Below are 22,693 nucleotides of genomic sequence, written 5' to 3'. Positions count from 1 at the left end.
CAATAGTAGCTATCCTGTTTACTGATAATTCTTTCCTCCTCCCTTTCTAAACTGAAACCTGGCCTTCCCATTAGGGCACAACTTCCTTGTATCATTCTCAAATAGTGGTTGTTTATTTTCTTGTACCCTTATTTCTTCAAGATTAGGAGATGGGATCGCTGCTGTCCTTGTTCTTCATTACTGCTTCCAAACATTATTCCAACCCCATAATTAAAAAAAAAAAGCCTGTCCTTTATGGTGAAAACAATTTAGCTATAACACTACTTCCAAATGGATTTATTTGTATACCACCACCAAAATTGTTTGCCAGGATTGCACATCATTACTACTGCTTAATTTTATTCTTAAAATTACTATAAATGTTTTTTTTCTGTAATTGTTGTACTTACATAAATTTATTTTAAACAGAGAGTGAACTAGGCACTAATATCTAATTTAGAACTAGGCACTAATACTAATGAAATTCACTTGATATGTTAGTTATATTTTAATGTGCCTTACCCAAATATATAAGTATTAAACTTTTGTGAAGTTCATCCAAATTCTGGGAAGTTGGCAATGCAACTACCTAATTTTTTTAATATCCCTGAAGCTGCCTATAAAAACAGACAAGGTAACTAGAGTAGCAAACGTAAAAACATACAGGCTGTATCTCTAGGGACACCAATTAACAACATATTCCCATTCACAGGTGGGGACAAATCACTGAACCACTGTGGTATCAGCAACTGAGCAGAAAGAAACAGAGGAAAATTGACTGGGCTTCTGATGCCCCTCAGAACTAGGGAATTCCCCTCCAAAAGCAACAGATAATCACTAGAAAAACATGTGGACTAATCTGAGAATAACAGCAGAAATGGAGAAAGGGGCTTGCAGGCACTAGATTACCCATGCCTTCGAGGGAAACAAGGAAAAGCTTGTCAGCACCGGGACAGAGGGTGCTTTTCAGACATATCCCTCCACTGAGAAGAATCCCCTGGGAGTAGAATCCAAATTAAACCGGACAGGTCCAATAGGAGAAAGCAAACAGGCAATTTAGATAAAAGTGAGGGATAGGAGGAGAGGAAGTATATCTCAGAAAGTACAATGGAATATTATTTCCCTTGAAAATAACAGAAGATATGGCTCTAGAGACACTGAACACCCCAGAAAAGCTAGCCTGGCCCACCCTTCCATGGAAAAAATCAGCATGCATTTACCTTAAGCGTGAGCAATAGGAAAAGGATGGGATAGAATCACAGGTAAAGATACTACAAAAAAAGAGAGAAAAGGGAACAAAAGAACATCCCCACAACAATGACAGCATATAAGACAAAGATAACTTCAAAATAAATAAAAACTATACCCTAATAATTGAAAATGAGATAAAAGAGATAAGAAAAGTGATACGAGCTGTGAAAAATTTTAGCCAGACTGGTAAATGAATCAACTGGAGAGAAGGAAGCATAGCAGAGATAGGTGAGAGAATTCAGGAAAGAGCTGGAAATAACTTATTTTAGAAGTTAAGAGAAAACCACAAGAAAAACAAGGACATATTAGCCCAAAAGCTAATGCAGTGAAAGAAAGTTAAAAATTGAATAAAGGGTGAGGCGACTGGGTGGCTCAGTCAGTTAAGCATCCGGCTTCGGCTCAGGTCATGATCTCGTGGTTTGTGAGTTTGACCCCTGCGTTGGGCTCTGTGCTAACAGCTCAGAGCCTGGAGCCTGCTTCGGATTCTGTGTCTCCTCTCTCTGACCCTCCCATGCTCCTGCTCTTCTCTCTCTGTCTCTCAAATAAACATTAATTTTTTTTTTAAATTTAATAAAGGGCAATTTTAAAGTAAATTAATAAATAATACATTTTAAAATAAAAGAAAAAAGATAAGCAAAGAAGATTAAAAGCATGTATAATAGAAGACACTGAATGACATAAGCAGTAGGCAGACAAAAATACTAAAAAATTATAATTCAAGTATAATCTCTTAAAGCATAATGATTAGAAAATACATATTGAAAGATTACACTGCGAAAGTAGGAAAATAGGCTCATAATAGACATTAAGCACATTATTATAATGGTATTTTTTTAAAGTCAGTTATGGGGAAAGAAAATAGGATTATTATTAGCTTCTGACAGCAACTCTTTATGCCAGAAAATAATGTAGCACCATATTCAATATACTCAAGGAAAGAAAATGTGAGCTAGGGATTTTATATTCAGCAAAATTAGCCTTTTAACATAAAGACTACATAAAACCTGTTGATGCCACGTGTAAGAACTCAGGGAATATTGCTCCCATGAGCACTTCCTGCGGATTCTCCAATAGAATACACTTTGGACTCAAGAGGCATTTACATAAAAGCTGGGGTGACTTGAATCTATGTCTACTTTTAGCACTAAAAACAAATCATTGCTATAAGGAAGAGAGCAGTAATGCATATATATATTTTAGAACAAAGAAAAGGTAAGTATCAAAAATGGGGCAAGGCTTGGATTGAGGTTCTGGTGGCTGAAAACATGTATAAGACTGAGCATATGTATTAAAACCACCATTTCAGGACCAAAGGAAAACATGCCATCGAGAAGCATTTCTTCTTGAAGAATTGCTAGAAGTTCAGTAAAAATAGCAGGAGTCTTTAGCCTTCTTGCCTGCGGATCCTTCTATCCCCTTGCCCAGCATGGCCAGTGAGAAAGTAATTTTCGCATTTTGGAGTTGGCTACAACAAACAGCAGCTTTTCGTCCAGAAGGGGCAGACTTAAGTTAGGTCTGAGCGTAAAGATCGTACGCTTTGTTAGTTAACAGGCACACACCTGGTAGGAAACAGAGAAAAACTGTAGCTTGGTTAGCTTGGGTTTGCAAATTCCATTTGGGGTGGGTAGTAGCCCAGAGAGACATTTAACATGGAGATTCTGGAAATTAGGGAGTCATAGAAGAGCTGAAAGCAGTTGTCTACCCATCCTGGGCTGCCTGGGAAAATGCACAGGTGAGTGAAGAGACTTCAGAGAGCCTACTGGAAAATAAAAGCCAAAGGAGACCCCATTACTATCTGCAACTTTGAATGCACCCTGTAACCACCCCTCTGCCCCTACCCAACATTTATATGTACAGGTGGAAGCCTGGTGGGCTGGAGGAATTTGAGCACAATTTTTGTCAAGTTCATTGATGGGCCAACCAAAGGACTTTGTCAATGCAAGGCAACTCTGTGGAAACCAAACTAAAGGCATAAGAATTATAATAAAAAATTGAGCAGGGATATCAAGAGGAAACCGATTTTATAATTTAAATATGGATAGTTACCAAAATTAAAAAAAAAACACTTAAAAAACTTCACCAGATACGGAGTTCTCGATTATTATTATTATTACTTTAATGTATAGTTTTCAACAAAAAAGAAGACACGTGAAGAAAAAAGAAAAGTGTGATCTCTATTCAGGAAAAAAAGCAGCTGGTTGAAACTGATTCTGAATAGGTAGTACATTGGATTTAACAGACATTAAAGCAGCTCTTATAAGTATGCTCGTAGGATTAAAACAAAATATGATGAAAATGAGTCAATAAATAGGGAATCTTAGTGGAGAAATAGAAAACTACCAAATGAACCAAATAATTATTCTAGAGTTGAAATGTCAATAACAAAAATGATGAAAATTTTACTTGGGATTCTCAACAGCCAATTTGAGATGGCAGAAGAAAGAATCCGTATATTTGAGAGGCACCTGGGTGGCTCAGTTGGTTAAGTGTCCGACTCCTGATCTCGGTTCAGGTCATGATCTCGCAGTTCATGGGTTTGAGCCCCACATCTGGTTCTGCGCTGACAGCATGGAGCCTGCTTGGGATTCTGTCTCCCTCTCTCTGCCCCTCCCTCACTTGCTCTCTATCTCTCTCTCAGTATAAATAAAAATAAACATTAAAAAAATCTGTGTATTTGAATATTGATTAATATCAGTGATCTAATCTGAAGAGCAGAGAGAAGGAGGATTGAAGGAGAAGGAGCTTCAGAGCCATAGAGGACAGTATAAAGTGTCCAATATGTATGCCGCGTGAGTCATAGAGAGATGAAAGAGAGTGGGACAGGACAAATATTTGAAGAAAAAATGGCCAAAAACTTCATATTTGACTTAAAAACTTTCCTCCAAATTATCTACACTTTCAGGAACTTTAAAACTCGAAAAAGGTAAACTCAAAGAGACACCCACCTAGGCATATTATACTCAAACCGCTGGAAGCCAGAAACAAAGAGGAAATTATGCAAGCCACAATTGAAATCACTAAGAAAAACAAAACAAAACAAAACAAAGCTATCCCACGCAGAGACCAATAAAACAATTAATGGCTCACTTCTCACCAGAAACAAAGGAGATCAGAAGACATATTCAAAATGCTGAAAGAAAAAACAGCCCACTAAGAACGCTACATTCAGTGAAATTATCCTTCGAAATTAAAATGGAAAAAAACAAACAAACAAAAAAACACAAGATTCCTTGCAAGTAGATTGTCTTATGTGAAATTCTAAAGTAAGTTCTTTAGGCTGACAGGAAATGATACCAAACAGTAACTTCACTCCATGAGATGGAATGAAGACCATTGGAAATGGTAAGTATGTATGTGTGTGTGTGTGTGTGTGTGTGTGTGGAGAGAGAGAGAGAGAGAGAGAGAGAGAGAGAGAGAGCGTGAGCAGCGGAGGGGCAGAGAGACAGGGAGACGCAGAATCCGAAGACAGACTCCAGGCTCTGAGCTGTCAGCACAAAGCCCGACCTGGGGCTCAAACTCACGAACCACGAGATGGTGACCCAAACCGAAGTCACACACTCACCTGACCAAGCCACCCAGGCGCCCCAGAACATGAAATTTTTTAAACCATTAATTGTTGCACTGTTCTGTTGGGTTTATCTTTGACAATAATAACAAAAGGAAGAGATAATATTGGAGGAAGTTGCAAAAAGAGAGAAAGCAAGAGAGAAACAGAAACAGACACAAGAATGACCCTGACATTGAAGTTATCCAACAAGAAGATTAAAATAACTCTTTAATATATTCAAGAATAAAGAAAAAGATGAAGAAAGTAAATGAAAAGATGGGCAATCTCATCAAAGAATTAAAAATCTACTCAAAACAATAACTAAAATATAGTATCAGAAATTAAGAACTAATTTGATTGGGTTGAAAACTTACTGGACATCACGAAAAATAAGATTTGTGAAATGCAATATAGGTCAATAGAAAATTTCTAAGCTGCAGAAAGGAAAAACAATAAATAGGAAAAAAGCATTAGAAATATATAAAAATATAAACTTGGGCACATTTTTTTAATACTAGAAACCTAGCATCACAAATTTAAATGATAGTAAAAATCCATGCAAGTGTTAGAAGTAACATGAGTGAATTTGTATGTAATATGAGAATGGGGAAACTTTTTCCATAAAAGTAAGAATTAAGCTGATTTGGAAACAATATCACAAGCAAGGAAAGATAGTTGACAAACTCGGAAAATATTTGCAACTTACATCACAAAGGATTAAATAGATTTTATATATGGGACTCTCGTAACAAAAATAAGGATAATAATGGGCTGGAATTCATCAATATGTTTAAATTCATATGAATTCATAATACTTAACACAGAATACTTCTTGGTCACCTTGTAAGAATGCTAGTGAACCAACTCATTTTTAAATTTGATAAATAAAAGGAAAGAATCAAGTATCTGTTCTGCTTTTCTTATACAACCTGTACATCCAATAAACAGCTGATTTGTGAGAGGAAATTTCTCTATAAGAAGACTTCATCCAAAAAACGAAAGAAGGATAGGATTAGAGCATAACTATTTATCAACCCATAATGAATTAATGGATCTAAGCAATACTTATCAGTGGCTGTTAACATCACACAACTAGACATTATGTGCCTCTGATGTAACTGTGCAACATCATCTATAAAGTTTTTGTGCCAAAAACAAAAAATAAAAACACAAATAGTGTGATCAAATCTCTATACCCAACTAGTGAAAGAGGGACATGGAGATACCATGGGACATAAGAGTACAATCCAGGCTGTGGGTAATTTTACAGGATAAAGAGTCAAATTTACTTAACAAATATATTGGAAAAGAAAAATAATAAATATAAAATAGTCTTCAGATTAAAAGATGTTTTTCAAATGATTCCCAATACTTTATGTGATTTATGTGAATCCTAATTTAAACAACCAAAATGTAAAAATAACAACTATGAGGCCAACTGGATATTTAATGGTCTTAAGAACTTACTAGTTATTTTTAATTCTGGTAGTGGTATCATGGCTTTATTTTATATATATGTATATATATATTACAACATATATATCTTTTAAAGACTCATTCTAAAATAAGATTTTGGGGCACCTGGGTGGCTCAGTTGGTTGAGCATCCGACTCTTGATTCTGGCTCAGGTCATGATCTCACGGTTCTTAGGTTCAAGCCCCACGTCAGGCTCTGCACTGAAAGCATGGAGCCTGCTTGGAATTCTCTTTCTCCCTCTTTCTGTGCCCCTCCCTCTTTCTCCCTCTCTCAAAATAAATAAATAAACATTAAAAAATAAATAAATACTATACCTTGGATTTTCCTTAATCTGGGAGGTGGCAGTTGCTAAGGGTTTAAATGAAACAAGATTGTCTGTGAGTTAATAATTGTTGAAGTTGCATGTTCAGTACATGGGAACTCATTATACTATTCTATATAATTTTGCATGTTTCAAATTTTCCACAATTAGAAGTTTTAAAATTTTTTGATGAATCATCTGAAATCATCATGAGTACTGCCAGCTACATATAACACACTTTGAGAAAAACTAAATAATCCCTCTTTCCCCAAATTCACTGCTATTATCCTCTAATTCAGGAAATGTAAAACTGTGTCCTGTGGGCTGAATCTGGTGGCTGTTTTTGTAAATAAAGTTCTACTAGAACACGGCCAGGCCCATTTTCTCACGTATTGTCTATAGGTGCTGTCATGCTATGGCAGAGTTGAACAATTCTGACGGGGCTATAGGGACAAAGCCTACAATATTTACTATCTGGTCCTTCAAGCTTGTCAACGCCCACTCAAATGTCCCAATCATCATCCATTATTCCTTGAAGATGCTGGTATCTGGATTGCAACACCCTTAGCCAGCCTAACCCCTTATATAATCCTGAGTGGTTTCAGTTACAGTGCCTTTGTCCTATCCGTTACCTGGCCTCTCAGTCCTGCCACTGCTACCTCCGCTGTCCCTACTCCACTTGTGCCATCCACTCCCCTGATCACATCTGGACCTTTTCTGCCATACATATTTGCTCCACCTACAAACTCACTAAGTCAAACTTGCAAACACCCCTGCTAGTCGTTTTGTGCAACTAACTTCATCTCAACTGTTCTCTCTCCTCATTGAGTCTTTTAATGAATTGATCTCTACTTTCTCCCAGTCCATCAGCTTTATTTCGTTTCCCTCATTATTGAGCTAAAATTCTATAGCCCATAATTTCAGCAATATTCTTGCTAATATCCCAAATCCCTTGGTTTGTCTCCCTTCCCCACTAATATACAAGAAATCCAACAATAGTGAATTACTACTATCTACTTTTTTTTAATGTTTACTTATTTATTTATTTAAAAATTTTTTAACGTTAACATTTACTTATTTTTGAGACAGAGAGAGACAGAGTGGGGGAGGGGCAGAGAGAGAGAGGGAGACACAGAATTGGAAGCAGGCTCCAGGCTCTGAGCTGTCAGCCCCGAGCCCGACACGGGGGTTCAAACTCATGAACCACGAGGTCATGACCTGAGCCGAAGTCAGCCGCTTAACCGACTGAGCCACCCGGGCACCCCAGTTACTCATTTATTTTAACAGAGAGAGATTGAGTGCTCACACAAGCAGGGGAGGGGCAGAGAGAGACAGAGAGAGAGAGAGAGAGAGAGAGAGAGAGAGAATCCTAAGTAGGCTCCATGCTGTTACGACTCAAGGGCTCAAACCCATGAACTGCAAGATCATGACCTGAGCTGAAATCAAGAGTCAGATGCTTAACCAACTGAGCCACCCAGACACCCCTCTCCAATGATCTACTGTTGAATGCCCAGACCCAAGCAGCCAAACACTTGTCTTCACTACAATTTGTTACCATATTCAACTGAATGTTCAACCCTGACCAAAAATCCAAATACATTTACCTTGTGAACTCATTTTCCCTCTGTTCATAGATGGTATTTCAAACTCTCTCCAATCTCTTTCTGAAGCCTCCTCCCTCTCTCTACCTGAAGGTGACTTTGTTTCCTATTTTAGAGAAAATAGACGAGGGCAACGCCCTCCTCAAATGCACTTATCCCAATTTCCTTCCCTGCTGTTACAGTTTTTAAAACCGGTCCCTTTTTCCAATTTCTGGGTAGCTGTAGTACTGCTATTATAAATCCCACTGCCCCTATATTCTCCGAAACCTTAGTTTACTTATTGTACTTTCTCTATGGTGTATTTAACTACTCTCTTTCAACTTTGACTGGGCTTTGAAGCTTAGTCAAGCATCTTGCATTAATTAAAACCACCACCACTAACGCCACAACGCCAATGACAACCCTCATTTGGGCACGCATGCCCTTCTTCTGATCACTAACAAACTTCTTACAAGTTGTGTCAACATTTGTTGTCTCTGCCTCTTTGCCTCCTACTCACTCCTCTGCTCCCCACAGCCCAACTTCCATCTCTCTTCCATGCCACAAAAACAGCTTCTGTTAAGGTGATCAATACCATCCTGTTCCTAAATACAATCCAATAACCACGCTGTCCTCTCAGAAACATCAGAATTGACAGCCTCTCCTTTCATGAAATGTTATCATTCTCGGTTTTTGTGAGCCAACTCCTCTCCTGATTTTACTGCTGCCTCTTCAGCCATTCTTCTGGAACCTTTAAAGATGTATCTTTCTCCGTCTCTCACTGTGGACTCTGCTGAAGGGCCACATTGCTTTTCTCCCTCGAATTTCTCTGCCTAAATGATTTCTTTCATTCCCCAAACTTCAGTTAGCACACACTCATATGCCTCACCAATTTGTATCTTCAACTTAAACCTCTCTTCTAGAACAGGAATTCTATCTATCTATCTATCTATCTATCTATCTATCATCTATCATCTATTTCCTCGAGATTTCCTGAATGTGTCAACTTCATGTCTAACTCAACATGTACAAAATCAAACTCAAAGCAATCTCTGCACAATCTGATTGTCTTCTAGTTTTTCCTAACACAGTGAGTAATTCCCCCATTTTTTCTGTTCCACATACTTGAAACAAAAAGCATCTCCTGACAATGCTTTTTATTCCTCATTCCACATGTACAATCCAACACCAAATCCTGTGGGGTGAATATCCTAAACTTACTTCTTTTTTTTTTTAATGTGTTTTTTTTTTTAAATATTTACTTATTTTGAGAGAGAGAGAGCAAGGGGGGCAGGGACAGAGAGGGAGGGAGAGAGAGAGTCCCAAGCAGGCTCCACACTATCAGCACAGAGTCCCACACTGGGCTCAACCTCATGAACTGGGCTCAACGATATCTGAACTGAGCAGATATCGAGCAAGAATTGGACACTTAACTGACTGAGCCATCCAGGCACCCCTCCTAAATATACTTCTAATTTGAACATTCCTCCCCATGTACCTCACTGCCACTCTACTCAATTACTAGCATGTCTCACTTAGATTTCTGCCCTGTCTTTTAACTGCTCTACATTATCCTCTGTATCTTTTTTCAATAAATTCTCTATACGTTTGCCACAATTAAAAAAACAAAATCAGGGGCGCCTGGGTGGCTCGCTCGGTTAAGCGGCCGACTTCGGTTCAGGTCACGATCTCGCGGTCCGTGAGTTCGAGCCCCGCTTCGGGCTCTGTGCTGACAGCTCAGAGCCCGGAGCCTGTTTCAGATTCTGTGTCTCCCTCTCTCTGACCCTCCCCCGTTCATGCTCTGTCTCTCTCTATCTCAAAAATAAATAAACGTTAAAAAAAAAATTAAAAAAAAAATCAAAACCACCATCTATCAGTTAGTTTCCACAGCTCTTAGGATAAAGATAAAACCTGACTGGACCTCTCAATCTCTCTAGCCTCATCTTCAACTGCTTCCCTTTCAATCCCTATGCTCAAGACATAATACCTTTTAAAACCCCCCACAATTGCACTATCTCCTTACTACCAGAGTCTTTATACATCCCATTTTCTGTAAAGCTGTGTTCCCCACATTGACCTGGTTAACTATGGCTCAAGCATCACTTCCCCAGGAAACCCTTCTTGATTTTCCTATTATATCCTCTCAAAACACTACTTTCTTACTGCAAGAACACATCTCACTGTTGCAATTTGACATTTTTTGGCTTATTTGGCTATTTTTTGTCTCTTCCCATTGAACTTCATGATTCTTGATGACAGTCATGTCTGTATTGTATTCCTGGTGCCTAGCACCTTAAGTACACAAAATATTTGTTGGATAAAGATTGAATACAAGAATTTAAGAAGAGTCAGCATTCAAGTTCAAGAACAAACTATGCTATAAAAACAGACACACAGGGGCACCTGGGTGGCTCAGTCGGTTAAGTGTCCGACTCTTGGTTTCGGCACAGGTCATGATCTCAGAGTTTTGTGGGTTTAAGCCCTCCGGTCCAGCTTTGTGCTCACAGCATGGAGCCTGCTTGGGATTCTCTCTCCCTCTCTCCCCGCCCCTCCCCTACTTGTGCTTTCTTTTCAGAATAAATAAGCAAATTTCAAAGAAACTTTAAGACAGACACATAGGGGCACCTGGGTGGCTCAGTCGGTTGAGCATCGGACTTCAGCTCAGGTCACGATCTCGCGGTCCATGAGTTCGAGCCCCGCATCGGGCTCTGGGCTAATGGCTCAGAGCCTGAAGCCTGCTTCTGATTCTGTGTCTCCCTCTCTCTCTGCCCCTCCCCCGTTCATGCTCTGTCTCTCTCTGTCCCAAAAATAAATAAACGTTAAAAAAAAAAATTAAAAAAAAAAAAAAGACGGACACATAGATCAATGAAACAGAGACCCTAAAATTAAACTCACATATATGATCAATTAACTTATAATAATATTATTATGAAAAGATCCAAGAATACACAATGGGGAAAGGACAGTCTTCTTAATAAGTGATATTGGGAAAGCTGGATAGCTGCAGATAGAAGAAACTGGACGCCTGTCTTAAACCATACATAAAGATCAAATCAAATGGACTAATTACTTGAACATAAGACCCCAAACCATAACTCTCCTAGAAGAAGACATAGGGGCAGTGGTTTTTTTGGCCTTGGCAATGATTTTTTAGATTTGACACCAAAAGCAAAGGCAATAAAAGCAAAAATAAACAATGGGAGTGCATCAACCTAAAAAGCTTCTTAACAGAAAAGAAAAATATCAATAAAATGAAAAGGCAATGTATGGAATGGGAAAAATATTTATAAATCACGTTATCTGATAAGGGATTAATATCTAAAATATAAAAAAAAACTCACACAACTCAACAACAACTAAACAAATAACCCAATTTAAAAATGGCCAGAGATGGGGCGCCTGGGTGGCGCAGTCGGTTAAGCGTCCGACTTCAGCCAGGTCACGATCTCGCGGTCCGTGAGTTCGAGCCCCGCGTCAGGCTCTGGGCTGATGGCTCGGAGCCTGGAGCCTGTTTCCGATTCTGTGTCTCCCTCTCTCTCTGCCCCTCCCCCGTTCATGCTCTGTGTCTCTCTGTCCCAAAAATAAATAAAAAACGTTGAAAAAAATTTAAAAAAAAAAAAAAAAAAATGGCCAGAGAAATTGAATAGACATTTTTCCAAATAAGATATCCAAGTGTCCCAAAGGCAAGGAAAAATTGCCCAACATCACTAAGCATCAGGGAAATGCCAGTAAAAACCACAATAAGATACCATCTCACACCTGTTAAAATGGCTATTACCAAAAAGATAGCAAGTATCAGAAAGGATATGCAGAAAAGGGAGCACTTGTACATTGTTGGCGGAAATGTAAAATTGGTGCAGCCACTCTGGAAAACAGTATGGAGGCTCCTCAGAACACTAAAAATAGAACTACCCTATGATCCAGCATTTCCACTTCTGGGTATATTTCTAAAAGGAATAAAATCATTATCTTAAAAAGATATACACATCTGCATGTTCATTGCAGCACTATTTTCAATAGCTAACACATAGAAACAGCCCAAGTGCGTCCTGATGGTTGAATGGATTAAGAAAATATTCTAATGTACAAGGAAATATCATTCATTCGTAAAAAAAAAAAAAAAAAAGAAGGAAATCCTGCCTTCTGTGACAACATGGATGGACGTTGAGGGCATTATACTATGTGGACAAAGAAAGACAACTACTGTATGATTTCATTTATAAGTGGAATCTTCAAAAACAGAACAAAATGAACTTATAGATACAGAGGACAGTTTGGTGGTTGCTAAAGGCAGGGAGTGGGGGTGAAATAGGTGAAGGTGGTCAAAAGGTACAAACTTCCAGTTATAAGATAAATAAATTCTGGGGGTATAATGTACAGCATGGTGACTACAGTTAATAATAATGTACCATATGTTTGAAAGTTGCTAAGAGAGTAAATCTTAAAAGTTCTCATCACGGGAAAAATACATTCAACTGTGTGAGGTGATGGATATTAACTACACTTATTGTGATGATCGTTTCACTATACACATATACAGATAGCTACATAGATCGATCTATCTATATATCAAATCATCATGCCGGGGCACCTGGGTGGCTCAGTCGGTTGAGCGCCTGACTTCCTTTCAGGTCCTGATCTCGCGGTTCGTGGGTTCAAGCCCCGCGTCAGGCTCTGTGCTGACAGCTCAGAACCTGGAGCCTGCTTCAGATTCTGTGTCTCCCCCTCTCTCTGTCCCTCCCATGCTCATGCTCTGTCTCTCAATAATAAATAAATGTTAAAAAATTTTTTTAAATCATCATGTCATACACCTGAAACCAATACAATGTCTTATGTCAATTATAGTTCAGTAAAACTGGAAAAAAAATATCAGAGAACAAATTATGGACAAGGTAGTTAGACTCAGAGTATCAAGATTATATTATCAAGATATTATATTCTTTTACTGACAACAGAATAGAATATTTCTCTTATTAGATGCTATGTATTTCTTTTCTCACTCCTCCTCCTCCTTCTATTACCACTACTTCTTCTCCTCCTACTGTTTTCAGTCACAACATCAACAGCCCTCTAAGGCTTTTGTAGTGATCTGGAAAATTAAAATCATGTTGCACTTTGATAACAGAGCCCAGCAACTTCAGATTTTAAAACACATCAAGCTCATACAATCTCAGGCACTGCGGGTCCAGCTGCATTCAAACTAGGAAACCTGGATTACTACAACCCAGGGCTTAACTCAGAAAACTGCATTTCTTGGGGTAAGTTGAAAGCTCACTTTGAAGAAAACCCTGTCAAGTGAAAGTGAAAAAGAAGCAAATGCTGAACGGTTTATTACATTTCTATACTTGTCCACAGCCTCGGAGCACTAACTCACACCAAGGAACAAAATCTTTTGACAAGAGAACAGAATCCCTTCTCAGCAACCCCCACCCCCCGCCCCCGCCCCAGGAACATAGGGACAGAATTTAGGCATATACTGTTTTGTGAACAGACAGGGCTCAGAATGGCTCAGAGCACAACGGAAAGGAAACAAGAGGTCCCAACTGCCTGTGGTCCCTCAGATTTTCATATTTAGATTCTTACACACCACTTCAATTCACCTTTGTTCACAAGCTTCATAAGTGTTTTCACGTCGCGTGTGCTTTGCTTACCCAACTAGCTTGCAAACATCTCACAGGGATGTATGAGGGAAATGGCACAAATGGGAGAAGAAGTGAGTGAAGATCAAAGGAATAAAGGGGGAAAAGGTGTGTCCTTGGGTGGGGACTTGATAGGGCTTTCGAAAGGCAACTGCTTCATCTGAGTTAAGTGTCTGCCCCTTTGCACTCTACCAGGCTTACATTTTTGGTCACTCTGTAATGAAGGATGGTTTTTCCTGTTCTGTTTTGCTCTTTTGTATGTTGCCCGCTTTGTACTCAATACACAGTAGCAGAACTATTTCTCTAACATTGAGGCCATTTTTCTTTTTCATCTGGTCCAGCTGACCAACAGCAAAGTTATCATCTGGGATATTTCCAACCACAAAGCATGTAGACATGGCTTCTACCTCTCCTGAGAGTTGCAGTTTTTAGTAGCTACAAACTTAGTTTCTTTGAATTGCCCTTTATTTCAAGGAACACACTTTCCTTAAAGGCAACACCACTCTCCTTTCTGGATAACATACTACCTCTTCTCCAGTGCTGTCCTCATGTTGAGGACATGTCCCCATATGACTTACTTCCTATAGGGTACATCAATCCATTGAGAATCAAGCCAATTCTCAATGGAGTAGACATTAGACCCACAGAGATGCAATAGTACAGTTCACAGATTTAGGCAAAAGGTACAAAATCTTAATCTAAAGCCAAGGTCAGTGTGTACTTGGGCTAATGTATGTTCAATGTTCGGCTGGGTTCCAAATTACACAAATGCAAGAAGAGAGGGAGTAGGACCCATTATAAATAAGAACTGATAAATAGAGTTCACTCATTATCATTATTACTCTTCTTAATGAAAAATACCCTTTACCAAACTCTTCCAGTCTGGCAGGAAGTATGCTAAGTGCTTTACAGATGACCCCATTTAATCATCAAAATAATGGTACCTGTGAAGGAGGTACTATAACCATTCATGTTTCTTCTACAATAGAACAAAAGCTTAGAGACTTGAATAACTTGACAAAGATGATACTTCTTTTTTTTTTTTAATTTTTTTTTAATGTTTATTTATTTTTGAGACAGAGAGAGACAGAGCATGAACAGGGGAGGGTCAGAGAGAGGGAGACACAGAATCTGAAACAGGCTCCAGGCTCTGAGCTGTCAGCACAGAGCCCGACTCGGGGCTCGAACTCACTGACCGTGAGATCATGACCTGAGCCGAAGTCGGACGCTTAACCGACCGAGCCATCCAGGCACCCCAAGATGATACTTCTAATAAATGACAGAGCCAGCATTCAAATCCAGGCTACCTGACTTCAAGGTATGGGCAGGTAGGCACTGTTCTACACAGGTCTCCTTGTTTCTCTTCATTCAACTCCACCCCACCCCGTCCCCAATTGAACTCAAGTATTTCTTTTTTCCTGGACAACAGCACTGGGAACAGGGCATTGTAAAGTAGTGGCAGAGGAGCTCCGCGTCTACAGGTGGACTGAATACCACCTTATCTCCTGATAAGGAAGAAGAGGAAGTGATGGGGGTAATAAATCCCTCCCTGCTGCCCGTCCTGGGCAGTTCCATGCCTCTTTTAGCACAGCCTTCAGGAGTTAATTTTTGTTGCTTTTTGCTTATATTATCAGGCCACTTTGCCCCTGAGTTAAAAACACTTCATTTCCAGCGCATGTTCCATTTGTTGGCTTTCATTTTCATTCTTTTCCATTAGTATAAATGGAAATCATTTACTATAGGACCAACTAATTTAGGGGTAGGCAATATTATCATTTTCCAGATGGGTTCAGAGAATGGACATGATGGTCCCCAGGTGAAATTTATTTCTGGCCAGAAAGGAGCTAGAACTTAAGCTTAGGATTCCTGCCTCCAAACGCAGCCCCCTAAAGCAAGTATGTGTGAATGCTACATGTGCAGCAGCCACCTTTGTGCCTTTACCTGCCCTGTACTAAATATATCATATATCCAAAGCACCTTGCATAGTTTCCCCCACAAACCTCCTCTGCTCCCTTTCCCTTCAGTGAGTGGCAACCTCCCCCCCAGATGTCACCCTAAATTTTTCTCTCTCCCTCACTCATATTGCCCTCACTTTTATGCCCAAAGCACATAATTTGTTGTTTCTATGTCTACCCAAACTACCACTCTGTCTCCTCTGGGCCACGAGGACGGTCTCCTAGTTCACTCCCACCTTTCCCTTCTGGCCCACCTTCACCCCATTCTTATATTGAAGCCAGCAAAATCTTTTATGACCCAAGTATAGCCAGGCTATAAATGTCAGGCCATCCTTTTGTGGTGAATACTTCAATGTCTTCCTATGGCTCTTAGATAAAAATCAAACCCTTGAAACATTGCTGACAAGATCTGACACGATCCGGTCCTTGCCATATCTCCCACCTCATCTCTTAACCTCTGCACTGCAGTCCTGCTGGCATTTTCCCATTTCTTTAAACACTATAAAGTCCCTTACACAAGCTGTAAGGGATCACTCAAAAACCTCCACATCCTAAATGGTATTAATGTCCACTCCTTCCTCAGACTTCAGAGCTCAGGTGTTGCTTTCTGAGGGTCAGTTTCCCTGCCGCGATTACATGCTCTTTCACAAGACTATTGTAGTCCTTATCACTTATCACTGTTGCAATTTTACTTTTGTTTGTGGAATTATTTGGTTAATTCCGGTCTTCCTTTCCAAGCAATACCTCTTTCTGCTCAACTTCTGTGAACTTAGCACCACGTTTAGCATGTGGTTGGCTCAGAATACATACCTGTTGAATGAATGAGAGCTGAGTGAAAGCATGGGATTCTTTCCCTCTACCAGTTATGCTTACCATTTGTCTGAATGAGCAGGTTGTAGATTTTAGTCCGAACACCCTCTGGAAACAGAGTAAAGCTACACTCATACTTCCCGGAGAATGAAGAGGACACGTTCTTTAAGTGCAGGGTCCATTTTGACACATTTCTGGGAGTTTTTGTGAAAGTCACCAGTGATTCACAGGGACTGTCATTGGCACAGTGCAAGCCATATTGGGGATGATAAAGAGCAATCAGGTCCAACTTGTCAGTGACCTTGGACCATTGCATCTGTACCAACAAGTCTTTCTTCCATGTTTGGCAGGTCAAGTTGACATCAGAGCCAGGGAAAGCATAGATGTCTTCTTCATTGGATGCTTTTCCCCATACTCCTGAAAAGGGAACATGAGCCATCAGTTTACGTGATTCATGTGGAATGACTCTTATTTAAAAAGCTTGGTCACGGGGCGCCTGGGTGGCGCAGTCGGTTAAGCGTCCGACTTCAGCCAGGTCACGATCTCACGGTCCGTGAGTTCGAGCCCCGCGTCAGGCTCTGGGCTGATGGCTCGGAGCCTGGAGCCTGTTTCCGATTCTGTGTCTCCCTCTCTCTCTGCCCCTCCCCCGTTCATGCTCTGTCTCTCTCTGTCCCAAAAATAAATAAAAAACGTTGAAAAAAAAAAAAATTAAAAAGCTTGGTCACTTCGGTGAGGTGAGCAACTGAGGAATTTTTTTCTCTGGTTGCCTTAGGTAGAGGAGAGAGCTTGTGCGTGACCCTGACAGTAAAGCAGAGACTCAATGCAAATGAGGAGGCATTTGATTAAAGACGCTAGGGGAATATTGATCTCTTTGTCTGTTGGTCTGTCCAAAGAATAATTTAAGTTCTCTACCTGCGAATAAAATTAAGCCTATTTAGAACCTGAAGCCCACCAGCAAACATTATGACAGCTATCTTTGCAATGACTCTCATGGGCTGGTTTTGTTTTGTTTTGGTTTTGTTTGGTTTGATGAATCAACAGCTGCATATAACACACAAATAATATTTTCTGAAACTGAAAACATAACTGATACGTGTGTAGCTGTTTTAAAAATGTATGTTCTCCAGGGGCGCCTGGGTGGCTCAGTCGGTTAAGCGTCCGACTTCGGCTCAGGTCATGATCTCACGGTCCGTGAGTTCGAGCCCCGCGTCGGGCTCTCTGCTGACAGCTCAGAGCCTGGAGCCTGTTTCTGATTCTGTGTCTCCCTCTCTCTCTGACCCTCCCCCGTTCATGCTCTGTCTCTCTCTGTCTCAAAGATAAATAAACATTTAAAAAAAATAAATAAAAATAAAAATAAAAATGTATGTTCTCAAGAGGCTTTTAAATAGACTATTTAATCCTTCTCACATATCAAAGAATGATGTTGTTAACCCTCTACCAAAGACGAAACTGAGGCACAAGATGAGTAAGTGCTTTGTTTAAAGTCACACCTCACAGTAAAAGACTCTGAATTTGGTTGCCTAGAGTCTGTGCTCTTTCTGTAACCTTCATAACCTCCAAACTGCCTCCCAAATTGGTTGAGAAGACTAAGAAATTTGACTTTCAATATATGAAGATCAAAAGGACCTTTATTTTCATGCAGTTGGGGCTCCTGAGGGGAGAAAGAAAATACCTCAGGGTGTCCACTAAAGGTAAACTATGGTCAGGATCATCAATAATCAACACTTTGAAATACTAGACATAAAAGAAGAAGATTCTCTCCCATCAGCTCTCTGACCACATGGTATAAGGCACTTAAAATATGTTAAGCATTGAGCCTTTGACATGCCTTCAATAGTGGAGGCCTCCGTTTTAGCGTTAATGGAACACTGTTACAGGAATGATATACTATTATGACAGGTCCCACTGAAGCTCACAAAGGAAAAAGATAAAAAGATGACAAGCAATGGAGAAGAAACAAGGCTCTCTAAGGTACTTGACAAATGGGAATTATTACACTTTTATGGATTCAAAAGTTTGGGTAGGACAGAGGTTAGTACAGTTTAATGTCGTTCCCTGTAAGCTCTCTTTTGCCTGATAATACGACTCTGATCCTATCCACAGCACTGTATTCCAAAGTCTCCTTTGATTTAGAAATTCTTCTTAGGATCTTCGTTGCTGTATCTGTAAAGCACAGTTAATTCTTAAGACACTCAAGCTCACTATAATACTCCCATGCTATGGAATGCAGAACTAATCTTTCCTCGTGTTTTTTTTTTTTTTTTTTTTTTAAATAAGCCCTGAAGACACGGGTTCCCACTGTCATAAGGACTCTCCTTTGTCTTCTGGGTCCTTACCTACACATGCCGCATTAAAATTCAACATATGTTCAACTCCCAAAGACGTTAGCTATTTGGAGGAGTAATGCTTGTTCCATACAAAAGAAACAGGATCCTTGAGAGAGAGAGAGAAAGATGAGCGAGGATCTCAGAGCACTGATGGCTTTGTGATTTTTTTTAGTATTCTGGAGTTGTTCTCACTACCATTTGGAGAGCATTTCATTTCCGAGAAGCACAATTTCCCAGTTACTCCAGAGGTCCTCTTCAGAAGGAAATGGGTGAAAATGTCTCAGAGCAGTGACACAAACTACTCATTCCCTTCTCGTTTTTAGTGTTCGTTAGTAATCATTTCTGGACTCTTAATATCTCTGCGAAAGCTGCCACTTAAATATGTAACTGAAAACCTTAGCAACAATCTGCCTTCAGTGATCAATGTCAGCCGCAGTCGCACGCATTTTAAATGAACAGAGGCCCCACTCACCCCGAAAGCAGCCGATCTGACAAGAAAGGACAAGTGGAAGCCTTACCCCTGACAAAATGTATCTGGATGATGGAACAGACAGCACAATATGTCCATTTTTTCTCCATCGTCTCCTGAAGGCCTCACGCCAGCATCTCCACGATCACAGAAGTCAATTGATGCCTTGAAGCAAACTCCAGCTACCCTGTTTGTGCAGAAAAACCCCAAACCTGCTGCACGCCTGGGTCTGTTTATCACTTGGCAAGACCCCAGGAAATGAAACGTAGACAGGAAAGTAATGTGGTTCAGAGCTAAGTATAACCTTCAACAGAACAATGTTGAAATTGTTCTCTAAAATTTTGTGTATCACCTTCGTTAAAAGACTTCTCAGGATCCAAAGATTCTCTCCTTCAGGATCTCTGTGTCAGTCAAGCTGCTTCTAAAATCCAAACAAAGGAAATCATGCAGAGCGACTCATAATGTGCTTTTTATACATTTCTTTTCAAGAGCACAAAGTCATTTAACAAATGTGAGCTTAGTGTCTTTCATATCCATTTTTCTGCTCAATTTTAAATTGTCACCCCTATTTCAGGAAAACCTTCATTTTCTGGGGGGGGGGAGTGGAGAGGAAGGAGGGTTCCTTTTCTACCCCCATCTGGGCGAGGCTGGAGGTCAGGCAGAGAAGCTTCCCACCCAGCTGGCTGGAGGGCGTTTTTTGCTGAGAGCAGAAGAACTTGCCCGTGCCTCAGCCAAAAACCAGAAAGAGCAAGGCAGAAACAATCTGAATCCAATGGCAAAGAATCTCCTATCTCAGCCAGCAACCACGCCTGTGATATCTGCCCAGCTGCCTCCATTTACAGAAGACAGACTGGGGTTCAGGGAAGGGTCCTAGTATATGATGACTTCCCTGCCGGATATGATGCCAGATATTGGTTTTCCAGCTGGAGATAAAATAGGCCTTCCAGACTCAAGAAAACATGCATTAGGCTGAGGACTACAGCATAAAGTTGATGAACAAAGAGTAAAAATGAATAAATATATGTGTTTACATATAACCATATGAACATCTGGTGAAGTATTCTGTGACTCTAATTTTACTAACACAATAAAGGCATCAGCCAGCAAGCCTGAAGACAAACAAGAAGGCTGAGCTGTGTTCCTGAGGTGGTTACTCTTTACCAGGAGAGAATTCTGGCCAGGTTGTCATCATATATATTGCCATCGTGTACCGTGGCATCATGGTGTACTGATCTACCTTGTATATACTGATCTGTCCCTCTGCAAGGACTTGGGAGTAATATGGATGATGCTAAGATATAAGGCATCACCTCTGCCATTGAGGAGTCCAGAATGTAACCGGGGGAACAGAGATGTGCATGTGGTTAAACAAGGGCTACTGTCCCCCAGGATGTCCAGGCTCCCCTCTACACCACCACTGCAAACAGTTGCCATGATGACTGTCATCCGAATTCATCACTACAAAGCTAATGATGTTTCTTGTAAAGGCCAGAGGATGGAGTTACTTATTTCCTAGCCCAGTGCTCCCCAGACCTTTATTCCCATCCCCATTCCCATCTCCACACTTAGTTTCAGGGGTGTGACCTGGAGGGGCGAGGTCAGGTGGTGCTGACAGGGATGTTTTCAGGGAGGCTGCAGACTGCAGAGACTTTGACCGAAAGTCAGGAGGTATCACTGTTCTCAGTGCCTTCATCTCCCCCCCTTTACCCCTGCCTTCCTATCTTCCCCTTTACCCCTGGACATTCTAGTAAATAACAGCGATGGACTACAGTGGCAAACATGGGCTAAGAAGATCTGGACCTGCAGGTGGTGTTCCCATTACAAGCCTGGGGAGGGATTTAGGTTATCTCACTCCACCTGTCATATTATCAGGAATTACCTACATGAAATCAATAAAAATCTAAACTTACTGAATTCTCTAAAAACAATCTGTCCTCTCGAAGCATTTCGTGGTCTCCTGTCTCCTATTGCTTTAAACTAAAACACCTTTTCAGGAAAAAAAAATCCCTCAAATTCAGAAAAAAAGGGAAAAGATCTCTTATTTTCCAGAGCTACAGACGGAGTCCTTGCCTCTCACTGGGGTTGGGCTGCCCAAGGCACCCGTGCAGAGGCCGCTGGGCAGACTGGCCCTCTCTGGGTGTCATTCAGGGCTATAGACACCTCGGTGGCCCAGAGCCTTCTGATTTGACTAGTTTCCTTTGGGATTCACTCAGGCTCTAAGAGAAGAAAAATTTCAGATGCCCACAGAATGTTAATTGAACGGATGTGGTGTCCTACAGCTGTGAGACCCAAGCAGCAGCCCCTCCATGACAGTGTGCATGCAGCAGGTGGCAGCAGCGCCCCGCACACGGGCGCCGCTCTCCCAGGTGATGGGAACTGCCCCCACTGCGTTTCAATCCCAGTAATATTTTCTAGAGGCCCATGCAGCATGGGGACAGGCGTTCTCTACACTTAAAAATAACTCTTCAGTGGAAGTCATGAAAATCTCTATTATCCTCCCTGCTCGACCAAATCCCAATTGCACAGCGTTTCTCCTGCCTTAGATGATAGTCTGCTGCTTGTGAAGAGAAAACAGAGGCAGTCAGTTCCACATACAAAAAGAAATCTTGAACTTCTTGAACTTCAGAGGCAAATTCAATTATTTACAAAGAGAAGCAGGGGCACATATTATTTCTGCTAGAGGCAAGCTGTCATTGTGTGTTTTTAGCAAACTTTTTAAATGCTCCATTTAAACGCCCTCAATGAGAAAAGGACATTTTCAGAAATAGGAAGTTGAGCAAAGGCACACTTACCTCTGTGGTTTGCATAGAGGTTAGCTCAAATATTACTGATGTGTCTTAGATTTTATTCTTAATTATTATATATAAAAATTAAAATGTAGACTGTTCTATCTTTGCACATGTTTCTCTCCCAAAATGCTTAGAAAACATGCTGTTTAATGTTTCAAATAACTGAGAAATACTCATTCATTGAGTGCCAACTCTTAAGAGATTACTGAAGAGGCACAGTTTTAAGTGATTTTAAAATGCAAATGATAAAACACAGCTCTTGCTCTTAAGGCATTTGCTATTTTGCTGGAGAGAAACATCCGCGCACACCACAAAGGAGTCAAGAAACATAAGACATAGAACTGAATGAGTAAGTAGCCCAGGATTTTAGGAAAGGAAGAGGAGGGATCAAGTAAGCTAGGAACATTTTAAGTGTGGAAATCACTGTGGAAATGTGAAGCTGGCTTCACATTGTAAGGGCGAGTCTGGTGGAAACCACAAGATAAGTCATTCCAAGCAGAGCAAACAGAAGAGCCAACAGTTGGAATTGTTGAAGTTCAAGGCCAACTCTGAGTCAGTTGTGATCATGGA

At 40.4% G+C, this 22,693-nt stretch overlaps 1 protein-coding gene across 8 annotated transcripts in view; it reads right to left on the bottom strand.

Annotated features, from left to right (window-relative positions):
- Nucleotides 1–19,737, bottom strand: part of CD96 (CD96 molecule) — a 96,226-nt gene extending 76,489 nt beyond the window's left edge. For 3 of the 8 annotated variants that reach the window (XM_060640075.3, XM_060640076.3, XM_060640071.3), the window contains exons 1-2: nucleotides 19,384–19,736; nucleotides 16,602–16,955 (exon numbers count right to left, since the gene is read on the bottom strand). In XM_060640075.3, the coding sequence (XP_060496058.2) occupies nucleotides 16,602–16,955; nucleotides 19,384–19,444 (415 nt within the window). In that variant the 5' untranslated portion in view covers nucleotides 19,445–19,736. Of the gene's footprint in view, nucleotides 1–16,601; nucleotides 16,956–19,383 lie in introns of all 8 variants that reach the window. The other 5 variants (XM_060640070.3, XM_060640072.3, XM_060640073.3 and 2 more) reach the window with 4 other exon arrangements.
- Nucleotides 19,738–22,693: the final 2,956 nt, after the last annotated feature.

Source organism: Panthera onca, chromosome C2 (genome assembly GCF_046562875.1).
Source record: "Panthera onca isolate mPanOnc1 chromosome C2, mPanOnc1 haplotype 2, whole genome shotgun sequence".
In the NCBI taxonomy this organism is placed as follows: domain Eukaryota; kingdom Metazoa; phylum Chordata; class Mammalia; order Carnivora; family Felidae; genus Panthera; species Panthera onca.
The sequence above is the reverse complement of the archived record's forward strand: the minus strand, read 5'-3'. Positions and strand labels throughout refer to the sequence as shown.